The sequence below is a fragment of the Salvelinus sp. IW2-2015 genome, linkage group LG4p (assembly GCF_002910315.2).
Source record: "Salvelinus sp. IW2-2015 linkage group LG4p, ASM291031v2, whole genome shotgun sequence".
NCBI lineage: Eukaryota > Metazoa > Chordata > Actinopteri > Salmoniformes > Salmonidae > Salvelinus > Salvelinus sp. IW2-2015.
This window is the reverse complement of record NC_036841.1, coordinates 27,268,884-27,289,853: the sequence shown is the minus strand read 5'-3', so window position 1 is coordinate 27,289,853 and position 20,970 is coordinate 27,268,884. Positions and strand designations below refer to the sequence as shown.

Sequence of the window (20,970 nt, the reverse complement as noted above, 5' to 3'; positions counted from 1 at the left end):
GAAAAAGGTTACCGAAAACATGTGGTACATAGACAGAGTAATGTAGACAGAGTAATGCAGAGAGTAATACAGACAAAGAATGCACTTATTCTGTCTACATTACTCTGTCTATATTATTCTGTCTACATTACTCTGTCTACATTACTCTGTCTATATTACTCTGTCTACATTACTCTGTCTGCATTACTTTGTCTGTATTACTCTCTGCATTACTCTGTCTACATTACTCTGTCTATGTACCACATGTTTTCGGTAACACTTTTCTTGACACCCAGTGTCATAACACGTTATGACCACGGTCATAACCATGTCATATGTCATAACAGCTGACATAACCTGTTATAATATGGTCATAACACTGTCAGCGCACATATATTTTGACCTGTTGTGACATATATTGCGTCATTTTATGGCTGGTTATGACACCTAGACATGCGTGTCAAAACCCATAAAACCTACCACACAAGGCAAAACATTCCATTACACCATAGTCTACTTGTCAACAGTATTTTTATGTTATGTAACATTTTCTGAAATTCACCATATCATATTATCATTGTAATTTCTCACACATTGATGTCAGACATGTTAGATTTCAGGAGCAGGACAAGACCACCTCTTTTTGAATGATGACTGATATAAGGGCCTATCTGGCTTATATGGTTATGATGGTCATAATGCTTCATAACAGTGTCATAAAATGTATTTTCTTAGTCCAAGTAAAGTGACACAGTATGGTCATAATGCTTCATAACAGTGTGATAGTATTTTCCACACATTATTTTAAAAATTATTTAAAAAGACGACGTAAAGAATTTGTTACAACATCAAAGGATTTAAGAAACAAACTTTCAAACTAAAGGAATCTGAATACAGATGGGTTTTGACACTGTAGGTGTTGTAATCAGCCATAAAATAACGCAATATATCTCACAACAGGTGTAAATATACGGGTAATGACAGTGTTGTGACCATATTATGACAGGTTATGACAGGTTATGACAAGTTATGTCAGCTGTTATGACATATTATGACATAGCGTGTTATGACACTGGGTGTCAAATAAAGTGTTACCATGTTTTTTCATACAAGAGTTCTCTATATAGAGATGTTATGGTACAGTAAATGTAAATACTACATTTTAAACTGATCATCCGGTTATCCATGCAATTATTTGATTATTTTTTCTACTCATAAACATGCTTTTGCTAATTGCTACATTTTTATGACACGCATAATCAGACCAAAAAATATGTAGGATTGGGGTCCTTTGTAGGAGTAGGTTTCTTACATAATGGTAGGCAGTTTACATAATAAGCAAGCATAGCTGTTTTGAATATTTACAGAAGACTATATAGCAGGGATTACATCATTATATGATGTTAGTGTTTTCCTCCACTGTTCCCTGTGTGCAGGTACTCTCTGTTTCTCTCTCCAGGAACTCCTGCCCCCTACGAGACTCAGGGCTGATGTCTGGGGAGCTCTCACTGTTGTTTGTGGGGGTGTTTTTCTCTGTAAACACCTCTGGGATCATTTCTGTTTTCCCTCCTCTTTCTTCCCCTCCTCCACCACCCCTACGAGGTGCAGATTGACTCGTAACAGGTCTGGGCTATTCCCCATTGCCTCATTTTTATCAAAGTTCTTAAAGTTGTTCTTTGCTCCTTTTATGTACTTGCCCAGGAAGTCGCCTCCATCGCCCTTTGAGCCGAAGGACTTGTTGTTCTGCAGGTTCTGATGGAACTTCTTCATATCAGAGTGAAGTCTCCCCACCCCCTTGTTCAGCTCTGTGATCCTGTTCCCCACATCTGTTTAAAAACAAAAAAACCCATGAGAGATAGAAAACACAAAGAACAATATGTAGCAGTCACTGTTCTCGACTTTAGGTCAAGGTAACTTAAACTCACCCCATTCCGTACAAATGTGCGCAACCGCAACATTCAAACGAGGCTACAAAGAAAACTAATGGGACTGTAGCGACTGTGTTGACTTCAAAATCTGGGGTGTGAACTACGTTTCTATTCAAGCGTTGATTGACATGGTGATGGCTCTATAGTATTGGAGAAAAGTAGAAAAAACGGACCCCTCCGTTACATCTTGACGTGTCATGTCGTAACGTACAGCACGCATAAAGCAACTATTTCTGTCTTACAATCTCTCTCCACCAGGTGTAGCACTTCGCTCATCTTTTAAAAACAAGAAATGGACAGTGACAGGGGTAAGGGGGGATACCTAGTCATTTCTTTCGTCATCATTGCATGCGATCATCATTCTCAAAGCCCCTGTTTACTTCTAAGATCACTTTAGCACCGCCCTAAAAACCCGATTCAAATTCGACACAAACCTTCAAATAGGTATGTAATGACACATTATATAAACTCTTTATAGTGTTTTATTTACATTTTAGAAGCGATAAGGTGATAAGTTGGACAGATCGAGTGAAAAAAGCAATTTTCCCACACGACATCTGTCCTTCTCACTACCACGCATTAGTTTCGCTTCCCCACCCGCCATTTTTAAAAAGACCCGACGGGGCTCATTGCCTGCTTGAATTATGCAGAAACGGGCAGTGTTTAGGTCATGTAATTGATTCTGTTGGAAAGGGGAGAAATTGTGCTTTACAATGGTATTGACATTACAGTTGATCTGGAAGTATTACGTTTTTGGGGCGCTAAAATAAGGGCAATTGTACGGACCAAGGCGATGTACGAGTTTATGTGAGTTTACGTTACCTGTATAGGGCTAACACATGCTTTACTGTGGGCACATTTAGTCCCTCTACCTTTACGTGTCGTCTCTCCAAACTCCCTGCGGGCTGCTTCTATGTAGCGCTGTACCAGCGCCTTGACCACCTGCAGGCGATATGACACTCGGTCCATCCCTGCCTCTCCACTGTTGTTCATTGTACTGTTGGACTGGAAGTGTAAAGGAAAAAACGTATGAGTCTGAAGTGATTATGCTTCTGTGTAGTAAGGTTGGTAAAAAATATATATGTATCTATAACCCACCACAGAGGCAATAGGAGGATAGTCTGGAATTTTCTTTCGGTTGCAACAACAGAAAAAGCTCCTATGACAAAGAAAAAAAAACACTTGCCAAACGGTTTGATGACAATTTCCACTGTTTAAAGCTTGTTACAGAGACCGGTGTTGCAGTCAGTGGCCAGCCTACCTCAGTAAGTAGAACAAGGCCTTTGGAGTGGGGACGAGGTTGAAGGGTACCGGTATAGTGGAGCCCTCTCTGAAGTATCTCAAGTAGAGCTTTGAACGAGCAAACTTCCATTCAACATCAGCATCATCCTGACAGGGACCAAAAGGATGGCAGTCAAAGAAGACATTGTTAAAACATGTTTTTGTTTTTTTAATAAGTTTCCCTCACATGTATCATGCACATGTTAACATGTTTGATATATTGATTTGCGATGCCAGATTATAATTTTATACCTCTATCTTCTGGAATGAATTAGTGATCATGGCGATAAGCAAATTGAGCAGGATAATGACAATGACGAGAGTGAAGACCCCATACAGGACCCTGCCCACAAACTGAGCCAGAACAAAATCTGGCATGTCCACATAGCCTTGATTAGATGCACCAAACATGGTCCAGAAGAGAAAGTTGAAGGTTTCATTGAAGCTGAAACCAAAGGAAAAGTGCAATAGGAATGAATGCATAGAGCTCTGTAGGTTTGGAAGATTTTGGTAAAGGTTAGAACTGTCATACCGTCCAAGATGTGGAGAAGTTGCGTAGGGCACATAGATATTATTCAGTCCACAGAGAAAAGCTGTTCCAATGATCATCAAGAGAAACATGAACCTAAAGGAGAAGAGGGAAGATTTGTGTTGTAGTTATTTGAACTATAAAACATTAAGTTCAATTTTATATTTGCGCATTACTTTCTGGAGTGTCATTTCGAAATACAAAGTGTCCTGACGTGTCCTTGTCTTACCTCATCATGTCATCTATCATTATACCAATGGAGATCTGCAGAGTACCCAGAGACTCATGGGCAGGCAGGATGTGGGCCAGTCGGGTGAAGCTGAGCATGCTGGTCACAGCGAACAGAATCTCTGAGATCAGCTGAGGGTCCTCCTGCCACCATTCATCCCGCACTGCAATAAGCCAGGAAATAGCCATACATGAAGATTCTTAAAGATCAGTAATATTAAACCCAATAGTGTACTTTAGGTGATCATATACAGTAACAGGATATTGAGTTGTATGATCCGGAATTAAATATAATATACAGTACCGATGTATTGTTGGTATGTACAGCTCACCTGTTTGGGTGAAGTAGGCACACTTCTCAACCAAGTTTTGGTCTTGGCAAACAAAGTGACCAATTGCCATGATGAGGACTCTCAGACCGAAGGAGGCCAAGTACATGCTGAGTACTATCATGTCCAGAATGTTGGACCAGTCCACGATGTAACCCCTCAGACCCTCCGCCCACACATTCTTACACTCACTCCAGAAGAAACCTAGAGGGGCAGGATCATGTCGTTCCCATATTTTCATATTATGCTAATAGCATTTATAGTTAAACTTTCATCTCTAACATGCTACATACACTGAGTATACCAAACGTTAGGGACACCTTCCTAATATTGAGTTTCCCACAGAACAGCCTCAATTTGTCGGGGCTTAGACTCTACAATGTGTCGAAAGCATTCCACAGGGATGATGGCCCATGTTGACACCAATGCTTCCCACAGAGTGAAAAACCCAGCAGCATTGCAGTTCTTTACATAAACCGGTGCACCTGGCCCCTACTACCATACCTTGTTCAAAGGCACTTACATTTTTAGTCTTGCCCATTCCCCCTCTGAATGGCACACATACACAATCTATGTCTCAATTGTCTCAAGGCTTTAAAAATCCTACTTTAACCTGTCTCCTCCCCTTCATCTACACTGATTGAAGTGGACCTGGATTCACCTGGTCAGTCTATTTCATGGAAATAGCAGGTGTTCTTAATGTTTTGTATACTCAGTGTATAAAGGAGCCTATACTTTACAAAGAATTTGTAAAGAGTTTGTGGTATGAGAGATTGATGAATTGATAGTAAAGAATTACAACATAACATAGACCTACCGACCACCCAGATCATATGGAGGGAGTTGTAGAGGATGTTTTGCTGCCGGGATGCGAACTCATCGCGGTACAGCTCCATGAAAATAGACTCAGCTAGAAGGGTGATGATGAACCACAGGTAGGAGGCAGAGTGCAGCAGGAATTTGATCACAGGTATCTTCAAAGTCTTTCCAATCTGAAATAGAAGCACAATCCTTACAGCACATCTGAAAAACAACAGTCAGGCAATGTATTTTACGCTAGGGCTGGATTCAATCAATATCGGGGGAAGTATCGTGGAAGATCCGCGTTAAAACGTGAAGACAATTTCAGATTGAGTCGACATATGCAGTGTTTACCGTGAATGCGGTCTCCGCAAACACGGGAATATTGCCTTTAAATTTAAATTGAGCTATAAACTCAGAACTTCCGCAAAACTTCTGCGATATGGATTGAATCCAGCCCCTACTCTTAGCTCACCTTGGACTTGGGAGCGACCCAGTAGATCATACAGAGGAGAGGCATGGTGAAGAAGATCCCAAGAGACACCGTGAGTTTCCAGACCGTCTTGCTGCCCCGCCACCCTGGGATGTTTCCACACCAAATGGACGACAGCACTTGCTGGCAGATGGGATGACTCACAAACTAGAAGAGGAGAACATTTTTTGAAAGTAACACATGCTCACATGTTAGAAACGTTTCTTCTTTTATTAGTTTGAAGACAATTTAGTTTGAGTATAATACAGGGGGTATGGGGTAGGTAAAGTAGTTACCAGTTTTTGATTGTAATTGACTGCAAGGCGTATGCGTGACAGGGTTGGAATCCCCTCCTCGAAGGTCTGCTCGTCCAGTTCATCTTCATTATCGTCATCACAGATGTTCAGGATTGTTGTGACCTCACTCTGGTTGCGACACATGGCCAGCATCTCCACTGCGAACTCCTGACACAGCTCTTCCAGGCTCAGGTACTGGGGCTGAGGAACACAAACAGAGACACACAGAGACTGAAACAACTAGATACACCAGCAGACCTTTAGATATGTGAGCCTTCGTTCTTCCTTTTCTTGACTTCATGTGAGCTAACATTCAAATTTGATTTACTTTACCTTGATGTTAAAATGTTATCATCGAATTGGCTCATTCATCCCCCCTCCTCTCACCTGTAACTATTCCCCAGGTTGTTGCTGTAAATGAGAATAAGTTCTCAGTCAACTTACCTGGTAAAATAAGGGTAAAAAACTCTAAATAATATAGTACTACATTGTCATTTACCCACAACATCAATTAACTGATACCTTAAATTCAGGCTCTTTCTTGGAGAGCTTGCGTAGTTCCCGACTGAGTCTGAAGGCACTGAGCATGGCATCCTCTGTGGTGATGGAGAGGTATGCCCGGCTGGCCATGCCCCGGTAGGTGTTGATACGAGACAGAGAGAACTTCAGCAGGTCATACTGACGGCCGTTCCTGCACTCCAGACAGGTACAGGAGATAGAGTGAGGCAGAGGGATGGCATGACCTTTCTTAGTCAACATGGTGACAATGTCATACAGGTCCTTCTGACAGGCCAGGGTGAGCGGGGTCACTCCGGGGGCAAACTGGGAGTCGTCAATGGAGTGGTCAAATATGGCCATGGAGAAGGAGCGCACATCCATCTTGTTACCCTTTTCCTGGTCCAGGCGGTCCAGGAGCCTCTTGACCACCCGGGGCTGGTTGGTGTCCACCGCCACCAGCAGCGCCTCGTAGATCTGCCTGAAGTCAAACTTGACGCCCAGCATCAGAGCGGAGAAAATGTCCTCGTTGCCCATGCGGATGGACAGGTTCAGGGCTTCTCTCCACAGACGGTCCTCAGACTCATCCAGCTGGCGGATGATGCCGTCCCCTGTGGACAGCAGGCTGCCCACCAGAATTGAGTTGTCTTCCTGAATGGCTGTTATCAGCTCCGGGGGGAAAGTAAGCTTTTTGTTCACAATCGCCTGCCATTGGTCTGGCTGAGAGAGGATTTACCATGACATGTTTTAATGTACAGTAATTGAATACAATTATCCAGAATGCTGTGTTATGAACCACAATTTTACTCAGTAATACTTTCGGCATTTATATTTTAAAGTAACTATAGTAGTTGTTGTTTTTATCTCATAGTAGGCTATATAAATATCAGAGTAATCAGTTATTCAAACATTCAAAGTGTTAACCCAAAAGTTGTGTTTACATAAACGGTACAGCAATATTAGAGCATAGGAAGTCTTACCGTAATATTCTCCATGTTGGTTAGCAGGGCAAACTACAAATGAAATCCTCCTTGTAGAGAACCTTCATCTGTAATGCATAATGTAAGTCCATATAAGACGTATAATGGTTGCTAAGTCGTACTTGAGGAAAACAGACTGAGACCTAAACGCTCCAGACTGTCAGTGCAGAGATCTGTTGCCTCTGTGTTGCCTGCTTCTGCTCTTACCTCTGTTACTGCGTAGATCAGCACTGGGGATTTACACCAGAGCACGTTAACGCAACAGAACAACCAATAACAGACGCCTCCCAAGAGGAGTACACCAATTATCACAGAGCACCTCATCGAGGTTTTAGGAGTTGTACGGTGTCTCATTTCTCTTCAACGTTTCTACGTCATTTTAATTCTGATCTCAGACCTGTAAATGGGTATCTGTGGTGTATCAACAATGTAGGCACTTTAAGATCCCACAAAGGGCCTGTGGCCTTGTCGCTTATAGACTAATGTATGATTAGGTTATCGACTGATGTTCACATGGATTTTATGGTCCATCAACAAAGTCCAGGTGACCATCTCCAATAATAGGCTATGTACAGAGTGTACCTTGATACAAAATAATTTAAAGTAAAAAGTATAAAGATATAATTTGCATAAACATGAACATTTCTCATGGACAATGAAAACAGCAGGAACCAATTAATGAGAGGCGCGAAACCTGTGGATAAAAGCCATGCACCTGACCGGCGTGCTCACACAGATAATGCGGAGCAAAGTCACAGATATGGTGAGTGGAGACAGGTTTGCGTTTTCCCAAAAGAAATACAGACATTTCTATATAACTGGGAACCAGACTGGCGTTTGTTTGTTTATATGACTAATAATGTACAAATCATGTTTGAAGTGACTATTGGTAGAATAGTTAAGTCAGATAGCAAAATGTTCGTAACAAACAACTAGGCTAGACCGTTTGTGATAATCCATTTTTATGGAGGGAAATGTCTGACACAGAGGCGTCATACAGCCATTATTTTAGAGGGGGCACAAAGTATGTGAGGAGGGAGTGAGGGTGTTGTGGAGGAGGGTTCAGGAATTCAGAGAATATAATTCTATGTTTTTGTTCTGTGTAAAGTGAACGTCCCACCCACCCTTCCCTTTGCCCTCAGAACAGCCTCAATTCGTCGGGGCATCGACTCTACAAGGTAAACGGGAAACTGTTGAGTGTGAAAAACCCAGCATCATTGCAGTCCTTTGACACAAACTGCCTAGCACCTACTACCATACCTCGTTCAAAGGCACTTACATTTTTTGTGTTGACCATTCACCCTCTGAATGGCACACATACACAATCCATGTCTCAAGGCTTAAATATCCTTCTTTAACCTGTCTCCTCCCCTTCATCTACACTGATTGAAGTGGATTTAACAAGTAACATCAATAAGGGATCATAGCTTTCAGCTGGATTCACCTGGATTCAGCTGGATTCACCTGGTCAGTCTGTCATGGAAAGAGCAGGTGTTTTTAATGTTGTGTATACTTAGTGTATACTACTAACACACTTTGTATTGCATATTTGAAATATTTACCTGAATTCCTTACCACCCCACTAAATGTGCCACTACCAAAACATAGTGGGAGCGTAGCAATAAAGAGAGAACCATGCATCATTTTGATGCACCTTCTAATCCAGATACATTTTATCTGTTCCTCTCTAAAATGTTCAATGTTGGTGGTCAGAATCTGCAACTTGTTGATTGATGGAATTACTTAATTAATTATGTTATATGTTTAAATTAGAAATTTAGCTATCTTTATTGTGGCATAATAACAGGTGTTTTCAGTGTTGTGTCAATCATAGAGATACGTAGAGGACTCTAGATGGAAATAACTTGTTTTGGTATAGACTGTAATGCATCTGTGTGTAGCTGGTGTAGATGAGTCAGGCGCAGGACAGCAGTAATGAGTAATGTACGCAATTTTACTCAACAATAATCACAATACACGTCAAAGAAATCCAAGGCCACAATAACGGACCGCAATACAATAAACAATCACTCACAAACAAACATGGGGGAACAGAGGGTTAAATAATGAACAAGTAATTGGGGGATTGAAACCAGGTGTGTAAGACAAGGACAAAACAAATGGAAAATGAAAAGTGGATCGGCGATGGCTAGAAGGCCGGTGACGTCGACTGCCGAACGCCGCCCGAACAAGGAGAGGGACCGACTTCGGCGGTAGTCGTGACATAGACATTGCCATTGAGGGCTTCCACCATTTAAAAGTTGTCAACTGGGTGTGGATTCCTCTGGGTTGGGAGTGATCAGCCAATGATCAGAGAATTGTCTTTTGTTAAAAACAAAGACTAAGTTAATATCAAATCAAATACATGTTTTTATTATATATATTTTTTTGAAATAATTATTTATTACAAAAAACACAAAGAAGGGGTAACATTAAAGTATTAGAACATGAAGGACAAACAATACAGCATCAAGACACTATCAAACATGTATCAGTCTTTCCGCAACAGAGCCATCCTTATTTCCTTTTTCATGATCACAATCTTGTGAAACCTGAACCCTCCAAGATCCCCCCCACAGTTCCCCAATAGCTGTCCCTCAACTGTCATGTTTTGTCTTTGATCATCATGTCTTGTCCCTGTGCTTCCCTCTGCTGGTCTTATTAGGTTCTTTCCCTCTTTCTCTCTCTCTCTCTCCTCCTCCCTCTCTCCCTCTCCCGCTCTCTCTCTCTATCGTTCCGTTCCTGCTCCAGCTGTTTCTCATTCTCCTAACGACCTCATTTACTCTTTCACACCTGTCCCATTTTGCCCTCTGATTAGAGTCCCTATTTCTCCCTCTGTTTTCCGCTTCTGTCCTTGTCGGATTCTTGTTTGATGTTTGCTGTTCTGTGTCCTTGTTCCGCCCTGTCGTGTTTTTGCCTTCTTCAGATGCTGCGTGTGAGCAGGTGTCTATGTCAGCTACGCGGCTGTGCCTTCCTGAAGCGACCTGCAGTCTGTGGTCGCGTCTCCAGTCGTTCCTCTCTAYTGACGAGAGGATTTCAGTTTCCTGTTTTGGATTTACCTTTGATAATATCCAGGAGAATCATTGTTTGTTTAAGACTGGAATAAAGACTCTGTTTCTATTACGTCGCTTTTGGGTCCTCATTCACCAGCATAACATCAACCATTCGAGGCCTCTCCCACCCCCAAGAACCCCCCAATGCACCAACAACCAAGAGAACTAAAGAGAAAAAAGGAAAAGACAGAAGAAAACAGTAAACAACAATAAAAATAAAAAAATGTTAAAATTTTTTTTTAACAAAGGACATCAAGGACAACTGAAATCATAACAGCAACGTCTACTTTATGTGTTTGTGTGCATGTCTGGCACTACTACACGTATGTGTGTGTTCTTGTATGCGTTTATTTGAATGAGAGTGTGTATATGCATGTGTACAAACACCTGCACGGCATCAGCCTCAGGCAAACCAGCATTAGTTGTAAAAACACTGCCACTTAGTGTCATTCAAATGTACTTTTATTATGTTTTATGTTTTATTTTTACTTTATCTTTTGACCATCATTCTCTCTCTCACACAGCAACTCCACTCCCACTTGTCTCCAATTCCACATACCCAACCCTTAGCTTCCCTCAGCCCATCCCATCTATCTCTGCTGGCCACCCACTTCGTGTTTCTACGCAACACATATCTTTCAACTATGCTATGATGTTTAACGTACAATTTGAATCTATCTAATCGAATAGAATCTACAGATTGCGTGTTGAAGATAATTACTTTTACTAAGAGTATTAGTATATTAGTAATTGACTGACCCGGTCTCTCCAGATCTCCTAACAGTACTATTTCGAGGGTCAATTTTAGATCAATGCTATGCATTTTCAGCCATTCCTGAACCTAAGACCAGAAACAGGCTACCTGAGGGCAATACCAAAATAAATGGTCTATTGATTCTGTATCCTCACAACAAAATCTGCAGAGCTTCGATGATTTTATGCCCCAAATATTCAAATATTCCCTCTGCAGTTTCCTGAAGTCCACGATCATCTCCTCCCTGTAGGCTGTCTCGTCGTTGTTGGTAATCAAGCCTACCACTGTAGCGTCGTCTGCAAGCTTGATGATTGAGTTGAAGGCGTGCATGGCCACGCAGTCGTGGGTGAACAGGGAGTACAGGAGAGGGCTGAGAACACACCATTGTGGGGCCCCAGTGTTGAGGATCAGCRGGGTGGAGATGTTGTTACCTACCCTCACTACCTGGGGGTGGCCCGTCAGAAAGTCCAGAACCTAGTTGCACAGGGCATGGTCGAAACCCAGGGTCTCGAGCTTAATGACGAGTTTGGAGGGTACTATGGTGTTCAATGCTGAGCTGTTATCGATGAACAGCATTCTTACATAGGTATTCCTCTTGTCCAGATGGGTTAGGGCAGTGTGATTGCATTGTCTGTGGACCTATTGGGGCGGTAAGCAAATTGGAGTTGATCTAGGGTGTCAGGTAGGGTGGAGGTGATGGTCCTTGACTAGTCTCTCAAAGCACTTCATGATGACCGAAGTGAGCGCTACCGGGCGATAGTCATTTAGCTCAGTTACCTTAGCTTTCTTGGGAACAGGAACAACGGTGACCCTCTTGAAGACATTGGTCCCAAGATTCAGACCCAGATCCGGTGAGTTGAGACTGGGTCTGGGTCAGTCAAATTACCTAGTGGCGTCATGGGTGGAATGTTATTAATATTTTTCTTAATTTCATAATTAATCAACATAATTTATGTTCTCAAAATATGTTTTTTCAATGTCAAACGGTTTTGTTATATTTCTGTGATGTATATAAAATGTAATATTGAGAAAAATGTAATACATTTCAGGTGTCTTCTTTTTTTAAGCCCATAACCATGTGTGTGAGGTATATACTTTTGGTTCAAAATAGATTTGTTGAAGACTACGAAGAAAGACTCTGTGTGACCCTGATTTAGCCCACTGCAGGAAAAGGTTAAAGACCACATTTGTGATCTTGAGTGGTCGACAGAACAGGACCACTAGATCAAGAGTCTATGGGCCCTTTCTTATTGTAAGAAACTGAAGTAGAGTAGAATACAGCACATTATAGTAGAGCACAGTACAGCACAGTAGGGCACAGTACAGCACCGTAGGACACTGTACAGCACAGCAGGACACAGTACAGCACAGTAGGACACAGTACAGCACAGTAGGACAAAGTACAGCTCAGTAGGACACAGTACAGTAGAGTATTTTATTTATTTATTTTCTTTTACCTTTATTTAATTAGGCAAGTCAGTTAAGAACACATTCTTATTCTTATTGACCGTGCTGTCACAGACTCCATAATTGCACAGATACAAAGATGAAACCTCTATTTATCTCTATGGTGTCAATTGTTTAGGGTTGTGACCGTTTCGGTTTGGATCATTTTTTACTTATTTTGGACTTTAAAGAATCCACATAGCTACATATGGGTGGTTAACATTCATTGGGACTGTATAAATACCCGTTCAAACGTATGTAACAACAAGCTAAAATGTTGCAATTCTTCCAGTTTGGCCTTCAACAACCTCAACCGACCTGGTACACTCATTTCAGATGAAGAAATTGTCGCAACAGAGACAAAGAACAAAAGCTTAGATGAGTCCTTGCAGTAGGCCTCCCATGTTTTAAATCAACTCCTCGAAGTACACATTCTAAATTCCCTTAGTGCATCTGAATCATGCTACTGTTGGTAAAAGCTCAATGCTGAGTGGATTTAAAACGTATAAACCTGCTCATGAGTTTAGTACTTTACACCTGTCTTACCCCATCATGATCAGAAACAAAGGCTTGTTTTAACCATGTCTTTGTAAAAACCGTGTAGCCTATAGCTTGTTAATACTGTAGCTATCCTTGCAATTTGAGCGACGTTACAATTCCCACCTCGTGGGTTAACATTATTGGCGCAATGCGTATGGTGTTTGCCTTTCACGCTTCCCTGCCCCGCCGTTCGTTACATTAGTTTCAGAGGTGGGATGTCGGTTGTGAGGCCATCACAAGGCATGGGCCGTCCGTGTGAGGGGGCTGAGCAGTTGAAGCAAGGGGGCATGCCGTTAGGAGGGGCAGTGTAGCAATCCTCACCATATGAGCCAATTTACAGTTCCCACCAAGTGGGTTAACCCTATTGGCTTGATGCATAGGGTGTTAGCCTTCCATGCCAGCGACCCAGGTTCCCTGGCGTTCGCGACAATACGTTAATCTGATCTCATGTCAGTCCTTACATCCTATTCTCCATCTTTGCGTTGAGTTATAAATGTCTTCAGCCCCATCTCCAGCTTCAGACCAACAAATCAAGTGGGGTGACTGCCTTTTGACTGACAACTATTTCTATAGCCTATTATTGTGCCTTTAATTTACTGTCCATAACACAATCCAATAAGCAGGACAGGTTTTTTGCTGAGAGAGATACAGCCCAATGCCCAAAATGTGAGTTCTGCTAATGTGATTCCATTGGAGGAATGTTGCGGGCATTATTGATATTTGAGGAAACAGCACCCTGTATTTTACTGCTCTGTCACAAAAGCAATTTTCACATTTATTAGTTTGAATTTAAAGTGCATAGTCAAATGAAATCCCTATAGATTTGGAGAAAAAGTTTAAAATGGGAGGCTGGGCCCAGTGACCCACCGTTTAGGACACAATGAAAAGTAGGCAGCCTGGCTGTTAAAACAGGAGGCAAAGCTTTCTTCCCTTCAGCTGCCATATTAATCAATTGACCGTGACCTTCTGACACATTTTTTTCAGCTTAATTCTGAGAAGTACACCGCGTTTCTTCCGGAGCGTGGCGTATTAATTACGCTGATGGACTCCAGTGGTCTTCCCAGAGTGCCCGGAGGAAGCTGTAGCGCCGGCCGGGCTGAGCTACACTACCTTTGCAATTCAAATGAGAGACACTACATCAGCCTTTGACAGGTATACATTTCATTCACTGTATAAATCTGCTGATAATATACAATAATAGGAAAAACGTGCTCGTACCAATCACACACTTATCATTTACAGCTCCAGCAGGATACATATACCGTGTCATGGAAGTAGATTTACTGCACAGATAACGGCAACAGGTTCAGCAATAGTACAGCAATACTACTACACTACGTACAGTATTACGTGTTATTTGTCATTCAGTGAACCGTTGTCCTGGAAACATCACACAGTCTGTGTGTATGATGATTGCCACAGATGACCGCCAGACCAACAGACATAGGAAGCATTGGTGGTCAAGACACACTTCAGTCACACCAGACATACTGTAGTTAGTTCACAGTAGCTGCACCAGACCACATGCTATATTTCTACAGTACTGTACCTGAAAATATTGGAGAGAAATAATTGGGCTTTAACTCCCATTAACTTCACAGCAGGACAGGTTAATTTGTGATCAAGACCTGGGGAGACAAAATGTGAATAAATGAATGGCAAAGAAGCCAAGCAGTTTCATGGAGGAGACTAGAATCAAATCAGTTTAATTAACTCTGGTGAGATGACAGAGGCTTTTACTCCACTTGGATTGGATTACCAGGAATGCAACCCTCCTATGACAATTTGCATTATCAAGGCAATCTCTCTCCCTCTCTCTCTCTTTCTTCCCTCTCTCCCACTCTGCCTCCCTCCCTTTCTCTTTCTTCCCTCTCTCCCCTCTCTCTCTCCCCCTCTGCCTCCCTCCCTCTCTCTTTGCCGATGGGCTGTACTTGGGCAGGGGGAGAGCGCTTTACCAGTTGTGTGAGTGCAGGAGAGGCAGAGAGAAGGAGTCCTGATTCTCTCTCCGGCTTGTGGGATATACAGCAGTGACACAGTCCTGTGGTGCCACATAGCCCACAGATCCAGGTAAGACAAACTTGTGTGTGTGTGTGTGTGTGTGTGTGTGTGTGTGTGTGTGTGTGTGTGTGTGTGTGTGTGTGTGTGTGTGTGTGTGTGTGTGTGTGTGTGTGTGTGTGTGTGTGTGTGTGTGTGTGTGTGTGTGTGTGTGTACATACTGTGTGTACATACTGTGTGTACATACTGTGTGTACATACTGTGTGTACATAGTGTATATTTAGTTCCCCATGGAGAGCACTTGTTTACCACAGTAGGGTAGGCTCATGATTACCCTCTCTGGACAGGTGTGTATTAGTAGGGACGTTGGAAGCATTGGAGAGAAAGAGGATACTTTTCAGTCCTCAAATGCCACTGCTTTTCTCTCAAATTAGATATTGATTTATTGAAGAACTGTTTAGATGGAGATAAGTACTTTGTTTGTGATATTATGCTAGATGTATGAATTTAGGATGATTAATACCTGTTAATGGCATCAGCATCAGTCGGCAGTGTTTTGGGTCAGGACTGTCGTTGTTACTACCGTATCTTTGTGATTGTACATTATAAACATAACCTCTGCTTTATTTCAGTGAAGTTTATTTTGACATTCCTTTATTGTCCAGCCTGATACCAATAGAGCTATCCCTCACCAACATGTTCATCTCTACAGTAAGATAGAAAAGCAGGGATTTGTCTTTACCTTACCTTTATTAAGTCAATTGCGTAATCAATGCGAATGTACGTTTATTGTAAAGATAACTTGAATTTGGTGGCAAAGCAATGACTCCCACTATGGTTAATGGCATGCCAATACTAAGAGGTGGAATATTTCTAGTCACAGCATGGAACACTTTTCAATCACCTCACCTCCACTGAGAAAGCCATAATTGGTTTGTGACAATATTATCCTCTAAAAGCTTTTTTCTTTCAGGCCCACTGCTGTATAGTTTGATAATGGCATTCTGCGTTTCAGCACAAGATAGCGATGTTGGATGTGTGAGACAGCTTGCTAGGGAAAAATGCATAGAGTGACAGCAGTATGCTTTTCACAGACTTTTTCCCCCCTCAGCGGCACAGGAGGGCTCCTGCATAATTGCATTTTGACAGTGCGTCCGACAGCATGGCTGTCTGTGCCTTACCCATGGCCAGAGAAGGACAGTCACATTGGTACTGTGGATTCAGGACCTTGGACAGTTCCCCTTATAGCATTACCCCATTTCTAGTAGAACAGATGATGGTGAATCTCTTGGTGTGTTCTTTCAGCACTGCTGGTCCAGGTGATGCCAACCAAGCAGCCATATTGAGTGGGATGGGGGAGATTAATCTCTTATAGGTTGCTGCATTACCATGTTGTGGTATCTTGCTCTTCCAGGAGACATGCAGGCAGAGGACTAACACACTATCGTGTCTGAATACCCATACTTGCATTCTAAATAATAGGCTTTTTGGGAATGCGAAAATATAATGTTTTTTAGTATGTGACCTTTAGGAAATTGAGTATGCTGTAAATGCCTGGATGTAATGCTCATTTCACTTTTACATGTAGTAGAATTCGCTGCATGCTATTGAGGAAGAGAATAGTCCTTTCAGACCCACATGTGTCTGAAAACAGATGATAATCAGCTGATAATGACGCCAAGTATCAAAATGAACGAATGGCGGGTAACAACTCAGTTTGGCCTGAGATGACACATTCTCAGTACGGGTGAGCAGTATGTTGATGTTTGTTGTTTACTGCATACCTTTTTACTAAACAGGACGTTCTAAATGATATATAGTACTATTCGGACACAGTATGTTGTTTTAGTAAGTAGTAGGCAAGACAAATTTCAGACGTGACCACTGACTAACGGAGCCACCTGTCGCTCCTCTCCAATCTGTTCCCCCCTGGGACTGTGTCCAGCTCAGGGCCTCTGACCACCCACTCCCCTCTCTGAATTAGACATGACTAGCGGTAAATACACTGTACAATGAAGTAGGAATCCTGAATAGGGATCTCAGTGATTATTGTTTGTTCAATTCCATTAGGAGGATCATGATTCTACATCTTGGCTACTTTTCAGAATTCCATTACCAGATATTGAGTAGGTCTAAGTGAGTTACTAAACTGTTATTATCCTAGTGGTCCACTATATCTTATGATAATATATCACGTACCTCCTCTTGCATAGTACTGGAGTTGGCGCCATGCTGAAGACCTTGGAGGAGACTCCTAATGTCTTTCCACTTTCAGAAGTAAAATTGACAAAATGTTGTCCAATTCATGAGAGACAAATTCTTGTATTTAATAACACACAGCATTTACACTGTCACTGAAATTACTAGTTTGCAAATTATCACTTTTCACTACTTCAATTTTAGGTGAACTGTATCTGTTCTGCTTAGGCACACTTTACCATCTCCTACTTCCTCCCTTGGAACAGCTTTAGCATCTCCTACTTCCTGTCTTTGGAACAGCTTTACAATCTCTTACTTTCTGTCCTTGGAACAGCTTTACCATCTCCTACTTCCTGTCCTTGGAACAGCTTTACCAACGTCTGTTTCCTGTCCTTGGAACAGCTTTAGCATATCCTACTTCCTGTCCTTTAAACGGCTTTACAATCTCTTACTTCCTGTCCTTGGAACAGCTTTACCATCTCCTACTTCCTGTCTCTTGAACAGCTTTACCATCTCCTACTTCCTGTCCTTGGAACAGCTTTACCATCTCCTACTTCCTGTCTTTCGAACAGCTGTGTGGTTGTTTGGCATCATGGAGGTGTATGTAAATGATTACACCTCACCAATAATGAATCTCTCAGAGGTGTCTAGATGAGAAGACAAATGGCTGAGATGTAAGTGTGTGCCTAATGATTTTCCTCCGTACTTTGGAAGATTGTTGTGAAATGTCAGTGACTGATAGCTCTTCGTGGACTGTGTCATGTGATGTAGTCCTATGTTGGTTATAGGCCGGGCTGGACAGGGCTTAACTTTGGGAATGCGTCCTACTTCACTCTTTGCTAATACTAGTTGGTGGTAGCTTCGTTCTCCACCCAGATGGAGACCAGCCCCAGCTCTTACTACCAGTACAATCAAAGGAGGTACTAGGGCTACGGTAATGTGTCTTTCACTCTGCAGTGCACAAATCATCCATATGGATACAATGGAGATGAGAATAGTATCTATATCACCTGGAAGCCTGTGGTCTTCAAATAGATATATGGAGACTTTTAGAATATACTGTACCTGTAAATCGTGATGTCACAGATCCACTTCTTCTGTTCACACATAGTCTCTTTGACAGAGCTCAGCAACTACTGGGAGAAAAATGGCACTGTCCTTTTTATAAATGTCAAGTTGTTAAATATCTGCTTTAACTTCAAACAACGCCATGGTTAGAAATGAGAATGGATTTTGTGTCTTTGGGGGCGGTCCTCTGACATACATCTATCTTATTTCTCATTAACTGGGGACTGAAGCCAGAACGGGTACAGTGTAGGTGTTACACAGGCTTGGGAAAGTTCAGCTGCTTAATGAGCTCATCCTCATCTATCATCTGACTTTTATCTCTTGTATACTGTAGTTATTCTGGCCAGACCATTCTGCCAAGCTTTTTACTTGTTCCATGGTATGTCTGCTGGCATATTTGATTCACTTGGCTCATGAAAAAAACAATACTTGATTAAATATAATGGTAACTCCATAAATTTCACCCCAGAAGTGCATGATTACAAATGTATCCTTAAGATTTGATGAATTGATGGTTTATAAAAGCTTTGTGTTTAATGAGTGGTTCATTCGGGCCAATGACTTGCTATATGTTTAGCAGTGTTACACTCAGTGAATGAAAACAGGCTTGGCTGGGTATCCTCTCATATGACAGAGTGTATGATTAGGAACTACTTAGCAGTATTAACAGACTCTATCGGGATTTTACAACAAAAATTATCGGAAATATTTATTCTATATTACAATAAATTATATTGTTATATTTCAGGGACAACTGGCTCTGTCAACTCTTTTGTCATCATAATGTCTATTGAAAGATGTATTGCTTCTTGTAGCCAGGTGACCTTATGGTTTGTCTTAGTCCTGCATGCCCCTCCCACAAAATGATAATATTTATTTTAAACAGCTAAAGAAAACAAGACATCAACTATTATGTTGTGATACTGTATTATGATATTATGACGTGTTCTTCTTCTATGGTTTAACTCAGTTGGTCCTTTGTGTTCCCAGAATCCAATGGTGCGATGGCCCCCAGGCAGGGCAGTGTGGGACTTATAGGTCCTCCAGCAGGCGTGCCTCTCCCCGTCCTCCCACTCCTCCTCCTCCTCTGTGGCCAGATGCTGGATGCCCAGGGTCAAGGTAAGACTTTGATTACTGTCAGTGTTACTTCCACATGGCTCTGTAGGGTTTAGATATTCAATAGGACAACACCTTTGGGAACAGCATTGCTTGACTAGGGTAATTTCCAGCCATGTATCCAATATGCATTTTGATCAATCCAGTTGGACAGTGTATATTCCCAGGGGTCCGTGCTGCCAATATCAGTGGTATTGCTTTTCTATGCAGATCTTGTTTAATCTTGGAAACCATTTTGTGCTTTTCAGTCTTGAACCGTTGTTCATTCGTCACATAGACCTCTTCCAGGGGTAATAGCAACATTTTGCATACAGTAATTGGGTGCTTGGCTTATTACCTGGGTGCCATGTGGGCTGGGCTGGTTTTGGGTCCAGATTGAATGTGCATCTCCCAGGGAGACAAGGCCACTGTGCCCTCTGCTGTCAGAACCCTCCACTGGCTCCTACCTCTCCCTGTGGCCAATCTTATTTATAGCATGGCGGGAACTGCCACACTAACTGGTGAGAGCACAACACACACACACATACTCACCACGCTCACTCTCACTCCAAACAATTGCCAAGTTTTTGAGGGGTGGGGGGGGGGGGTGCAGATGGAATTGAAGCAGCTACAAGGTTAATGTGGAGTGGAGAGGAGTGCGAATTTTAACATTCAGCTCTCATACAATGAGGCTTGATTAATGGGACTCAACTGTGGCACATGCCAGAGTAAAATATACCAGCCGTAAAGGAGGACGGGCGAGGACCAGGGAGGAACTAGAGTGAGAAACACTCTTTAGACTAATTCAAACCTAAGACGCTTTGAAACGGATATTAAAAGGAAATGCAGGTATTCTGTCAGAAAGCCTAATGTAGTCTAATTTTATATCTGTTAAGTCATTTCTGATCTAGAAAGCTTGTGTACATTACAGGACCATTTCAGTATAGGGTTAGTTTTAGGGGAGAGTGGGGTAAGTTGAGCCGTTTCTTACATTCAGCATATCACACCAGCCTTCGCTTTGGCTCCCCCTCCTGTCCAGCTCAGGCATTTGGCGTCGCCGGCCTTCTAACTGCTGCCGAACCTACTGCTGGCAAACGCCCTTCACTCATTTGTCTCGTCATCATTACACACACCTGGTTCCAATCGCCACTCTGTCACTGTATATATACTCCCTCTGGCAGTTGTCTATTTCGGGAGTTGTAAATGTTACTTGTTTTCCTGAGAGGAATCTCTCTTACTATTTACTGAGTACTTTATATTTTGCACTTTGGGTTCACCCTGTTCGGCCTTTTTGTTTATGAAGATATGTTTTGAGCACAACAGCGTTTGGGTTTCGTCCCGCTTTGATCCATGGTGCTTAATTCTTAAGTATAGGGGGCAGTATTTTCGTTTTTGGCAAAAAAACGTACCCATTTGAAACTGCCTATTTCTCAGCCCCCGAAACTAGAATATGCATATAATTGTCAGATTAGGATAGAAAACACTCTAAAGTTTCCAAAACT

General features: G+C 42.1%; 1 protein-coding gene across 1 annotated transcript; it reads right to left on the bottom strand.

The window, feature by feature from the left end:
- Positions 1–1,228: 1,228 nt before the first annotated feature.
- LOC111957872 (short transient receptor potential channel 2-like) lies at positions 1,229–7,333 on the bottom strand. Its single transcript, XM_023978934.1, has 13 exons — positions 7,319–7,333; positions 6,366–7,058; positions 5,844–6,044; positions 5,551–5,715; positions 5,092–5,266; positions 4,278–4,478; positions 3,947–4,109; positions 3,721–3,813; positions 3,441–3,633; positions 3,169–3,296; positions 3,006–3,066; positions 2,780–2,912; positions 1,229–1,805 (listed from the first exon to the last, which is right to left on the bottom strand). The coding sequence occupies exons 1-13, from the start codon at positions 7,331–7,333 to the stop codon at positions 1,531–1,533; spliced, it is 2,496 nt and encodes an 831-aa protein (XP_023834702.1). The 3' UTR covers positions 1,229–1,530.
- Positions 7,334–20,970: the final 13,637 nt, after the last annotated feature.